Source organism: Scophthalmus maximus, chromosome 9, assembly GCF_022379125.1.
Source record: "Scophthalmus maximus strain ysfricsl-2021 chromosome 9, ASM2237912v1, whole genome shotgun sequence".
NCBI classification, from domain to species: Eukaryota; Metazoa; Chordata; class Actinopteri; order Pleuronectiformes; family Scophthalmidae; genus Scophthalmus; species Scophthalmus maximus.
The window spans coordinates 20,810,965-20,824,250 of record NC_061523.1 but is presented as its reverse complement, the minus strand read 5'-3'; the positions used below and the strand labels follow the sequence as shown (position 1 = coordinate 20,824,250).

The 13,286-nt window shown below is 41.6% G+C and overlaps 1 protein-coding gene across 3 annotated transcripts in view; it reads right to left on the bottom strand.

Moving 5' to 3' along the window:
- rxfp1 (relaxin family peptide receptor 1) overlaps positions 1-13,048 on the bottom strand; it is a 70,845-nt gene extending 57,797 nt beyond the window's left edge. The window contains exons 1-2 of one of the 3 annotated variants that reach the window (XM_047334590.1): positions 12,883-13,048; positions 10,783-10,852 (exon numbers count right to left, since the gene is read on the bottom strand). In XM_047334590.1, coding sequence (XP_047190546.1) covers positions 10,783-10,831 — 49 coding nt within the window. In that variant the 5' untranslated portion in view covers positions 10,832-10,852; positions 12,883-13,048. The remainder of the gene's footprint in view (positions 1-10,782; positions 10,853-12,882) is intronic. The other 2 variants (XM_035650198.2, XM_047334588.1) reach the window with 2 other exon arrangements.
- Between the last annotated feature and the right edge of the window lie 238 nt (positions 13,049-13,286).

Genomic DNA, 13,286 nt, shown 5'->3' with positions numbered 1-13,286 from the left:
GATACTGTACGCCTGCATTCAACTCCAGAAAATGTCCGGAAAATTGGGTCCAGACATCTTCCACAGTTTGCAGTTGACGTATGACGAACGCAGCAGGAGAATGTCCGAGTCAGAAGCGTTCACAGCGACAATCGGAACATTCAGGCGAGGGGTGGTACCTGGGTGGAGCACCCACTTCTTCCAAAAGACTTTCCTCCTGTATTCCTTCTTGGCCTGGGGCATTTTACTACCGTATTTTCCGCACTATAAGGCGCACCGGAGTTTAAGCCGCAGCAGCTAAATGTAATGATTTGTACATCTATAAGCCGCACTGGACTATAAGCCGCAGGTGTTTTAATGTTTAATTACCATATGTAAGAGTTCGTGCACAGAGGGGATTGTCGGGAAAGAGATGGCTGCTTGAGGAAGCTCCCATTTATTAACATTTCAACAAACAAGTTGCATATTTGCATAACTTACTAAAACCACCAAAGTCCTCATCTTCAGTGTCGGAAACGAACAGGCTCAGGGTGGCTTCGTCAGCCACTCTCCTCTCTCCTTCGTTGTCGCTCTCAAAACCAACGAACTCCCCTTCGCCACTGTCGGAATCGAACAGCCTCTGAAGGGCCTCAGCTGAGCCTGTGGCGGCGTCCTCCTCTTCATCACGCAGCAGTCCGGCCTTTCGGAACCCGTCGGTGATCGGGGAGGTTTTGACGCTCCTCCACGCCATCAGGATCCACTCGCAAACTTGAGCGAAAGTTGCTTCTCGCTGCTTTAACCGGTCATAGAGCCCGTAGAGTTAAAGTTGGTGGACTGCAACCTGTTAGATTAAGGAGGTCCCCTAGTGGCCGTTAGCTGTAAAAATCCATAGATTAGCCGCACCGTTATATAAGGCGCAGGGTCGAAAAATGGGGGAAAAAGGCGCGGCTTATAGTCCGAAAATTACGGTAGGTGAGCTGGCAGGGAAAAGTTCCGGAAAATGTCCGTAGCCACATTTGCATTCTCATGTACAGCCCCTCCGGGAAAAGTTTAGGAAAAACATCCGGACTTCAGTGAATGTCTGAAAGCAGCTGTAGTTGGAATTGCCAAACAATCCAACCCTGATCAAATTAGCATTGGCCTGTGTGCATCATAAATAAAGTCATAAAGCGGAAATGAACTCAAACAGACTGTCAACAATACGGAGAATATTCCAGCCCCGGAAGAAAAATGATTCTTGCAAAAGTGAAACACGTCTCACAAATTATTCCACCGGACACGTGCATCTGCTTTTCAATTAGAAAGGAAAAAAAAAACATGACATATGTAGGATAAGGTGTGAATGACTAAAGAGAGGGGAGATCAGAGGAAATAAAATGTCACTGTATCTGCCGAACAATCTACCGTACGCATGTTGGCGTGCAGACGATGTCGATCGTCCGGCAGCCTAGTTTTTCTGCCACTGACAACATCTGCTGATGATGTTTCCGTGAATATTAAAATAAGAGCTGCAGATTCATGGGGGCACGTGATTTAATGTGCACGACGGTTATCTGAAAAATAATAGCCCTCGTATCTTGGCACACCACTAATCTGTTATATCTCGTGGGGAATCTGAAACCTCGGCAAATTTACATTATCTGTCGTCGGCGGGGGGGAATTATTGGCTGATGTGAATTCTTGACCGTGGCACAGCAGACAAAGTGGAAAGGTTGTCATTTAAATGACAGAGAGACGGAAAACCGCAGTCATTGTCTTCGTGTTCGGCCGATTTATTTCTTGCAGTCACACTTTGCAAAGGACAACGTAAGGGGAAACAGTGACAGCTGGATGAAGTCATCACGTGCGTTCATTTGCAATACAGAGTCTATTAATCTCTGAGAGGCGAATAGTGTTTAGGGAGCAGTATGGAGACGGTTTGCAAGTTCACTTTGAGGTCAAAGATTGTCTGTCGAGTGTTGAATGAGCCATATTGAAGAAAAATGAGATTCGGACGATGAGGCCTTGACTGAGACGACCGTCATAATATTGCAAGTATGAAGGAAAAGTCATTATATTTCGAGAAGACTGAAACAATATATATACTGGCATCCTCCACAAAAGAGGCAATTTCCTCCAAGTCCGCGTGGTTCTTCCTTCGCAATAGAAAAAGTTTCTTGTGCACATTTTTCACAGTCCCGAGTCTTTAATTTAGAGCCAGACGACACAGGAATGAAAACCTTATCTCTTAGAAATAAATAAAAAGGTTTCTATACGACAAAACTACAACTAGGAAATATGATTTGTGAAGGACATGCACTAACATCTGCTGAACACATCTCACATCTTACTGGACGGGTACAGATTAATTCTTTTCATCTTTGTGCACCATAAGTACAAAGGAGATATGCGTCTGATCTGAGGCGCTGCCTGCTTCTTCTGAGAGGCAAATATTCTATATCTATTATTACATCCTGGCTGGCTTTCGGGCTCACAAGTGCATTTTTAAGTCTCTGCGCGTGCAGTGAATCTGTTCACGGACGGAGCTCATGTTCTTTGCCGGATTGAAAAAACACAATGTCATTTTTCCCCCTGCTCTCTGCATTGTTATATTTCCATTTGATAGTTTGTCTCTGTGCTACCATGGAAACAAATGCATCCACTCTATACTGTACTATGCCATCATTGAACCGTTGAATTTTTTCAGATAAAGAAAAGTATCGAGTGAGAAAATTCTCCCACTCCTTTAGCCAAATAAACCCCTTATAACACAAACTGTTGGGTTCTGTCCCATGTAGTGGGACCAGTAAAAGCTATGTAGTTTTTTTTCTTCTTCAAAAGTTTCATCACCTTTACCTTCACATGCCACCGTTCCCCCCTTTCATCTGTTTCTGACGCTCAGACATTTGAGCTCCGTAAAACACGCCACTTCCTGGAAGACGTGGAGACACTTCATGTCGAGCCGTCATGACAGAATCCTTTGGTTGTGTAGTTCACTCAAAATGACATGCTGCGTGATAGCGGAACTGGATTTTGGAATAATGTGTAACATCTCCACAGCCTTAGTGGAAGGTAGAGGGAGTTAAATTTGTTCAAAGGATTCACCCTAAAATAGGGCTTTTTATTGTAATAGCAGAAAATGTCATCATTCTGCTTTCTTTTCCATTTATGTGCTGTAAGAGATGTGTGTGAGTGTGTGTGTTAGTGTGTTCAATACATGTGCATTATGAAAAGAAAGGCACGCACACGCACGCACACACACACACACACACACACACACACACACACACACACACACACACACACACACACACACACACACACACACACACACACACACACACACACACACACACACACACACACACACACACACACACACACACACACACACACACACACACACACACACTGTCTCTAAACACAGACACCTGCATGATGTAATACAAAGCAACAGAACAGCCCTGCAACATACATGGCCTGTTTGAAGTTCAGTTTTTGTTAAGGTACATTTTGGATGTTGTACTTCTTGTTGGCTTTATATATATATATATATATATATATATATATTTATATATATATATAGAGAGAGAGAGAGAGAGAGAGAGAGAGTGGAATTTGTAATACTTCATAAAGCAAATTAGAAACCACCTTACAATATCACGTACATCGCAATATAATCCAATACTTTATTTCCCAATTTTTTTTTCTTCTAAATTCTAACATAAGAGTTGAATCAGAGTGTCTCATTATGAGGTGCACCTCATCCCTTTCACCCTCTCTCTTCCTCCTCAGGTTCAGTATCCTATATCTTCAAGAATTGTGTGGATTTTATCTTCCAAGCGTCTAATTCTTCTGCTTCTTCCTGTCCTCATTTGTTTTTTCTTTTGCCCTCCAGCCAGTGACCCAGCACTTAATCTGAATCAAAAAAAGTTCCAATCCTTGAAATGAACCTCGGAGAAACCTGTACAGGACCTTAGAGAGAGCAAAAGCTGCCTCTAAATAGCATTTGCGCAATATTGATAATTTCTTAAATAAATGCATACTGTACCTTGGTACAATTAATCTCGGGAGATTGGGAGACTGACGGAGAGATCTTCCACTGCACGTCCACCTACACCATGCACCAAACTGGACGGTGCACTAGCTGTCAATCACTCTGTATCCACGCCCCTAGTGTATACCGTACTTTATCGTCTTTAATGGAGGTATAGTTCACAAGATGAACATCATGCTGTATTGGAGAGGACTTGAAACTAGCGATGGAGACCATAAACTCGTCATGAAAATGTTTACTGACGTTATCAATCAAGTGAGATGTACAGTCAATTTCTCATAGACTTCCATAGAAATGGATTTCTCTTTCAACAAGGGGAGTCGCCCCCTGCTGGTTAATCAAGAAAAGACAGGCACCTCCGCGTCCCTTTTTACATACAGTCTGTGGTTGTATCCGACCTGAGAATTTTATATATTTATTTATACATTACAAGTACTTTCACAACCTTGAATTGCATTAATTGCCAATTTTATTCCAGGCTCATTTGTTCTTTCGTTAATGAAACAACTGATTGTCTTATTACCAGTGACAGTAATAGATGTATAATCAGTCAAGGCAGATGAGCCTCAACTAATGTATTTCTTTATTCAACTGGCGTTTCTATTTAAAACTGTTTATCAAACCATCTCTACAGATAATGGAATATTCTTAGCACGCGCACACACGGGGAGGAGGAATTGGGACATGGAAAGCCTCGGGCATCTCTCCCTGTTGAGAAGCGAAGGAGCAAAAAGATGATGAGCACCCTGTGTTTTTTAGTATTTTCCATCAAATGTCGTGCGTCAGTTGTTGTTCCACCCAAACGACATGTTCATTTTTTCCTCTCCCACTGTTCTTTTCACTCAGAACACTAGGACTGCGATTGGTATTGTCTTTGGAGAATAATAATACATCAAGACATCCAAGTACCAGTCTGGTATCAGTGCTCTCATTTTTCCCCCCAAAAAATATTGAATGTGATTACCTCACTGTGTGGAACTTATTGGACGACATGAGGCTGTGGCAGCCCTGTTGGCAGAATGATTGTAAGAGGTTGTTTTTTTATGGTCTGTATTTAATGTGGATCGCCTCTGCTACAAACCCTAATGGATCAGATCACTGCAACCCCTGTGTAGAACATGAGATTCTCTAAATAAGGATTAGGAAACGACAGCTCGGAGTGCACACACACACACAATTTGTGCCCACTCACAAAACTGTTTCCCTAGAACCATTCATTAATCTGATATACTCCACCCCCCCCCCCCACCCCCCCCACCCCCCCCCCCACACACACACACACACACACACACACACACACACACACACACACACACACACACACACACACACACACACACACACACACACACACACACACACACACACACACACACACACACACACACACACACACACACACACACACACACACACTGCAATTAGGATCTGTGGAACTGAATAATTCCACCCATGCAAAGATTACAAAGGCCCCACAGAAACAAAACGATGGACGATCTCGGCTAGAAAACTGAAAATCATAATGGTTAGAGAATGTATAAACACTGCATAATATCGTAGTTCCCCGTCTCTCGCGTTCACTTTGTGCATCGTATTTGTGAATCAACTACATCGCTTTGCCTGTCACACAATCCCGTTCTATGACTTTTTCCTCTTTTATGTTTAATCAAAGCTGCACCATTGCTGAACACACTTGTTGATTAGCAGCCCACGCAGATGTATTTCTTTTTAAATCTTTGACGCATGGTAAGGCGCTTGAATCAAACCCTCTTTTCTTAATTTCTTAATTTCTAACCCTTTGAAATGGCGCGGTGAGAGCAGGACCACGGCGTGCGGGTCATGCCGATTGAAATCTGATATCTTATTTAAAAAAATCATATGCCCGAAGGTAACGGCGAAACTCGTGGACCTATACGTGTTTGATCAGTGGTAGCTTTGCATATATCTCATCCCCAGATCTTGTCCGTGCACACGTTTAACGCACGGCTGCAGGCGGCTCTCGTAATGTTTCTCCAGTACCCAGTACGGAGACATACTGAAACTGAAATCAGGGGATTGCGGTTCTGCACCGGGGTCGTGAGTTTCATCCAAATGACTGAGGTGAAAGAAAATCCCTGCTACGCCATTCATCTTCTCATTTAATTTGACACATCCGCAGGTGCAAAAAGGCAGATAAGTATTCCTTTCATCTGCTGCTTGAATCCTGTTCCGAACCAGCAAATTAGATTTGCACTGTGGGAAAAAAAGCAATTATATTTGTTTTGTTTTTTTTAAAGACTAAGCACGTCATTCTTAATATGTGTGCCCCTCACTTGACAACAAGCGTCAAGGTGTGAACCATGATGTTGTGGTGCGGGGTCTTACATGAAAGGGGACTTCATGAAACCATCGAGGTTGCTGTTTACTGCGTGAAAAACGGATTCTACCTGGCCAGCACAATAATTTAACAAAGCAACTGTGACACTTGGCTGAAAGCAAGACAAATATTTTTTTTCTACCGGTCACGGTGTAAAGAACGTGTCACAGTGTCTATTCCAAAATATGTCTATTGTCCCGCTAATTTGCATCGGGGAAATATTGCATTTGGTTAAAGTTGTGGTTTTGGCTTGATATCAAAAATGTCAACTCGTTGGCATTTAACACGCAGAGTGTGTAGTATATGTAGTAAAAATACATGTTTCCTTGCTACAGTAACTTAAAGAAAACATTTTATATACATATATTTATAAGAAATCAACTATATTTATGGACTGTTGCCCAGAAACACACAGAGAGCTTTCATTTGTCTAATTTGAGGGCGTTTACGTTCGTGTCCGACGACCTGTGCAAGAAATGGTGCGGCCATGTCTACAGGAGCCTCGACGGGGCTACACGTCCTGTTCACCCGGCGCTGATGCGGTCGACACCCTGAACCCCCCCCTTCGAGCTGAAAGTCGGGACCTCCACTCCACAGTCACTAGCTGGCTGAAGTCCACCACGCGGGAGTTGAGCCACCGAATGTCAACCTCCTCGAGAAGAATGACCTCTGTTACACACCGAGTCCCCTTTCTGTGTCTTTATTCGTGTGTTCCACTTCTCCACTCGGTTTCAAACTGTGTGTGTGGGGGAAAAGAAACTGTGTTACCGTTATATCGTTGACACTTCCTGTCTTTCCGAAAGGCAGAAATGAACCACACAACTGCTGTATGGAGGTCTATTAAGCAGAGGGCAAAAGTTAGATGCTTGGAGAAAAATAATTTCAAAAAATCTGTCTTTATAATCTGCACACAAATACCCTCCCAACAACTTTGGAATTTCCAAACCAAAAAGCAGATTCTTAATCTAAATTGTGATCTCTTTCTGCAGTCGCCCTCAACTCTGTCTCATTGAAATTATGTTTGTATAAAACTAATTTGCAACAGCAATTAAAGGACATAATATTAATCAAATTTTCTGGTGTGGTGTGATAAAAAAAAAAGTAAAAATATTTTATTACTGAAATTTAACTATTGAATCTTTAGTTTAATTAGCTTTTTTTCTAAGATGGGGCAAACACATTACAAATTAACTTGTATGTGTACAGTGTTAAAAAAAACCCAAAAAAAACAACATCACCAACGTGCATCCGTCGGTCACCGCTCTGTCCAGCTGAAGTGCCGATCCTTGAACGATGCACTGTGTCTACAGCGTGGGCTGCATGGGAATCAATAAAAAGGCGACAGCAGCAGGTGTCTCGGCCAAATGTCACTTACAACACGGAGAGCGTGTTCGGAATCAAAAACCTGATTCAGTGAATGAGTTATGGTAAATGAGACGGCAGTGAGTGAGATCATTTTTGAATACAAAAAAAAGGTCCTTGGCCCCAGCTGGCAGTTGTGTTTTTATTCTACACTAAATAAACAGAAATCTCAATATGCACCTTGTTGCGCTTCGGTAAAGCTGCTGGTGTAAAAAGTGACGATGGAGCGCTGGTGACGTTTGTGATAAATTATGTTTCTGTATTTTATGAAACACCTGCCTTTGAAACATGCTGGGCCACGTTGTCGGAGACCAAACTTTAAAATGCCCATTGAAGTTTTGCACTGTATAATTCGCCGTATCCAAAATTCTCCGATCTTTTGGAAAAAGTTGGACACTGACAGTTTTCCAACATGAATAATGGAAAGGGAAATGAAAGAGAAAGAAGAAGACACCCTGATGCAGTACAGGAAGTAGAACTAATTTGACAAAGTAAAAAAATATATAACCTGGATTTATAGTTTTGTAGTCATTAACCAGCGGCAATGTGTGTGTGTGTGTGTGTGTGTGTGTGTGTTTGTGCGTGTGCGTGTGTGTGCGTGTGTGTGTGTGTGTGTGTGTGCGTGTGTCAAAATGGCAAAATGTTGTCCTGGAAACTTCCACAGTCCGTCTGTAGACTGTTTTTTGTCACGGTGAAAGTGTCATAACCGTACAAGATGCAGCCATGAAACTTAACACGTGTGTTGTCAAGATCAACACGAAGGCTGAGTTCTAAGATGGTTGTGGTCCGACCAATCAATGTAGCACTGACGTGTGTGATGCCAATCGCAAGATGGTCACCAGTTTGTGTTTTGTTTTAAATGGATTGGTTTTCATCCTGACTCTTTTGAGCCTTTTTTTCCATTTCCGGTCATATTCTGTAGTTGACTCGTTGGGAAAACTTTTTTAAGATGTTCCTTTAAGAGCACGTCCGAGAGAAAAAAAAGTTTTAAAAGTTGGCGCAGTTACGACTGCTCTTATCGTCTGTTTTTGATACCGATGTAGCCGGCATTATTCATTTGTTCATGGCTTCGAAAGACATAAAGATAAAAAAAGGCAGTGGTTACAGCGTCTATCATGATCAAATGTGCTGAACTTTTGAGTCTGTCAAGACTGAAATCTGATGCAGACACAGTTCATCATTGTCTTCAGAAACGGAACTGATACGAATTTGCACAGACAGCCGCAATACATCACTATGGTACACACACACACACACACACACACACACACACACACACACACACACACACACACACACACACACACACACACACACACACACACACACACACACACACACACACACACACACACACACACACACACACACACACACACACACACACACACACACACAATCATTTTGAGAAAGAGAGCCAATAAAAAGGTTTCAGCCCACAGTGAGGGTAAAATGAAATGTCATAAGGAGGGAACAGTCCTTATCTCACAAAGTGCAACTATGTGCTACAATTCTGCCAAATTTAAAAAGGATGATGATTTAATTAATACAATGTTAATCAAAGAGCTCATTACTGCACTTGGATTTTAAGACTTTACTGCCCACTTCTATTATATATATCTTGTATGATATCAACTCGTCTTGTTGATTCTGTATTACATGGTGCCTCTAAGCTCACAGTGTGGCATACGGCTGAATGTATTATAAATAAGATGCATTGAACATGTGAGTTACATTCACATGTGTTTGCCTGCTACATACGTTGCTTCCATATCTGATTGTTTTGTATGTTTCTGTATAGAGGATGATCGTGTAGAACTAAAATATGCAAATCCAACTCCTTCAAGGGACAGCGGCTGGTGATTATTTTATACCCGGTGAGGGTTAAACTGATTAAAGCTGAGGGGGGGACAGATCTCTCTCCAGCTTGTACCGAAGCCCACTCTTTCAAGATTTTCCAGTCGCCTCTGTGATGAGTTACATTGGGCAGGCTGTCCGTCTCTCTCCTCTGCTGTCTGTCATGTGCTCACTCAGTCGCCTCAGCCGTCGTGAGTGTCTCACTTCTGGGGGCTGACTTGAGTTGACTTTGGACTAAAGCAGAACTTGATGTCTCTTTTTTTGCGGATCAAGTTTAAGGCTTCAAAAATAGAATGTGCGCGGAATAAAAAAGTGAAGCTGCAAGAACGGCCGGCGAGTGCTGCAGCGACGACGAAGAGTTGGGTGTACCGCAAAAACTCCCTATCATACATTGATATAATTAGAGATGCTTCATGTACCCAGATCAGGCAATACTAACTTTTCTGTACTGTAATAACGCCATTCCTTTTATAATGTCATTTAGGCCATATGATGAATAATGACTGCTTAATCTAAATCAACTCTCAATGGTGTCTCTTACAAAAGTGAATGCATCATCACATAATATGACTGAATTTTATAACTTCGTAGCAACATCATGTTCCTTTATCATGAATAACTTTCTGAGCATTAGGTTGCGTCTGCAGTCCTATCGAATCTAGATACCTTGAAAAATGACTTCATGACGTCACTTGATAAATGTAAGCGTAAGATCTTCTCTCTAGCCCTGTTGAGATGGGGAAAAAAAATTACATTCCCTCCCAAATAATGAAGGACGGACACACACACACACACACACACACAGCTATGCGGGAATGGAGGTTAATAAATACATAATTCTGCTTTGATATTTGAACAGTTTCTAATAAAGACTGAGGCCTGAAAAATCAACAGTTTTCATTATTTATGATAATTCTTCTTCATCATGCAACTATATTATTACTTTGTTGTTTATGTTTTTTTGTCACTTGAAGCCTCGCTGTGTCGGAATGATTTTACTCTTTTTTCCCCCTGTACTTTTTGACATTGTCAGAAAGTAATAGCAGTGCTAGCAGAATTCAAATGAAGGTCTGTATTACTTGGTGTATTTGCTTTCATGGATTAATGTTTCTAAAAATAAACCATCAGTTGAGGTCATAAATCCTCTTAGGTTACAAAGAAGAAACAGTGTGGTCCCCCCGAGCACATCTTCTATGATATATTTGTCACTTACTGTAAAATTGCATCCTGCAATTTGGTGCGAATGCGATTGATCCCATCATAAGCCCTGTTCTTTACCGGAGCTAAAAAAATAAGACGGATAGACACATATATTGTCAAACTTGATTAACAGTTATCAAAGAGTAGCAACATTTTCTGTCACTTGCAGTGAGGAGAGCATTTTCTTTGTTCAGTACATGCTGAGGGAAATAATCACATGTCAGTTAATAGTTTCCCCCGTGACAAAATCAATGGCTGCCTGTAACGTTGCAGTGATGGACAGAAGCAAATAGCTGCCAAACAAACGTCAAAACCCCAACAAATACGGTTGGAAAGTTCTTACACAGAGGCTACAGTGTAATGAATGCCTGATGTTCGTGCACTAGACAGTCATCCAGGACGAACCAAACATGATAAATGGTTTATAAATGTTACTCGAACAAGTGAAATCGAACTTGCTGGAATGGCAACTCCCACAAAATCGTTGGCAGAGATTCAAGGTCGAGGTAAAAAGGATGCGGAATGCAGACTCGAAAAAATAAACTTTCTCAATCACTTCCGAACAAGTGTTGACCATGTGTCTGGGGGTCTTGAGTGGCAGTCCACAGAAATATCAATTTAACCGAGAATGGCAATGAGCCGATTTGTGGATTGGGTTTTGGTGTTGACACAGAGAAATTTGCCTCTGTCACAAAATAGATTTTTGGACTGCCAATTTAGAAAATGAGGACAGAAAATATGATCTCGGATGTATGCGAATAAAAACCTTCAAACTTGTTTCCCAGAGAGGGAGAAGGTGTTTACATCTGCATATGGCAATGTGTTTATACATTACAGTCCTAAACTGAATAGCAAGAAGTGGCTCTACATTTGTGTTGTGTATATTCCATCTTTTGTTCTTGTCCTGTATATGCCGTTTTTTGGTAATGCGATTTAAAAAAAATGTTATTTTGCCGTCTGATGTCATTGATGATTGGGAACCCACTTGGTGCTCAGGAGGTAATGAACTGAGGCTTGAGAGTGAAATTAAAAAAAGACAGCAGCACGCAAGTGCTTTCGTAAGAAAAACCAGTTATTTTTCGCACAGACTCCAGCGGGCAATTATAGCTCCATCCAGCGGGCCGTTTACAGCTTGGCTTTACAAGATTTCTAGGTAATACAGTCCTCAAAATGTAAAATATTCTGCCTTTTGAGGACACCAGCATGTGAAATTACTCAGAGCCCCTTTAAAGCAAAAAATCAATTGGATCCTTCACATTAAAATGAGTAAAAACACGGAGGTCCTGGCACCAACGATGTTGTAAATATGTCAGAAGCCAAAGAACGTTAATAGCCTTGGATTTCTTTTGTTATTGCCCATCCCCTGTATTCACCGTCTGCTCTCTCAGCTCCTGTGGAGGCTTTTCAGTTGGTGAATGTCTCACCCTCGGGCCATGTTGTGTTTCAAGGCACACACAGTGTTTGGCCTTGTGCTGGACCAGGTCAGGAGGAGAAGAAAAGGATTTACAAGACGATTCCCGGTGAAAAGATTCATAGTGAATCAGCGCATGTACAGAAACATTACATTTTCCAAAATATGTTGTATCCTGAAGGCAATCGGCAGAAGTTTAATGCCATTCCCTGTGTCATGAGAAAAATCCCATATTCATAAATGTAAATACACTGGTAGCTGACGATGCGATTCAATTCGAAGTTCTACAAAACAAAAAGGCAATAACGACTGAAAACAGCTTATAACAAGTTAAATAGTTTTATATTATTTCATAACTTATTCTACTTTTCGGACTTGCATTAGATGGCTTTCTTTTTTCATTTTTGTATATTTTTATTTTGACTCATTTTTGTACATTCATGTTGTTGTAATCTCGGTCATCAAAAAAAACTTTCTTTTAAACAAGCATTCACCTAAAAAAAAATTTTAAACTGTTTTTTATCTTGTTTTTACTCTGTAGCACTTTGAGATGCTTTAAGCAATGAAAAGTGGTCGATAAATAAAATGTATTAGTATTAGTATTATTATGAGTAATCAAGAATTGGGAAAAAAGATTGAAAGAAAGAAAAAAGCCTTTCCCGCTTTAAATATGGACGGTAAACAAACAAAATGGCGGCCTACCAGCGTCTCGTAGTGCGTCGGTTGCAGCAGCGATACTGGTCCGTGTTTGTCCCGGTTCGTCCCGGTACCGGTCTGTCCCGGTCTGTCCCTGTGCCCAGCGCGCAGTAAAGTCCTCATCACGTCAACTTCCGGATCTCAACAAAGCAGGAGATATCGCGCGCGCGGGCTCCGACGGTGACGGTGAGTCGCACAGCTGTGGGAAGTTTGGAGTTTACTCTCGTGTCAGAGATCCTGTGTTGATTTGATTGCGAAGATGGTTTACCATGGAGGGAAAACTGAAACATGTTATTGTCTTGTTTGGAAAGAGGGCTCACTCTGCACCAGTTTCATGACACTGGTGTTTTGAACTGAGTTTTGTTGTTGTTCATTCATGAAAAGTGGTATGGTTTGTTGTTCTCTGGTGT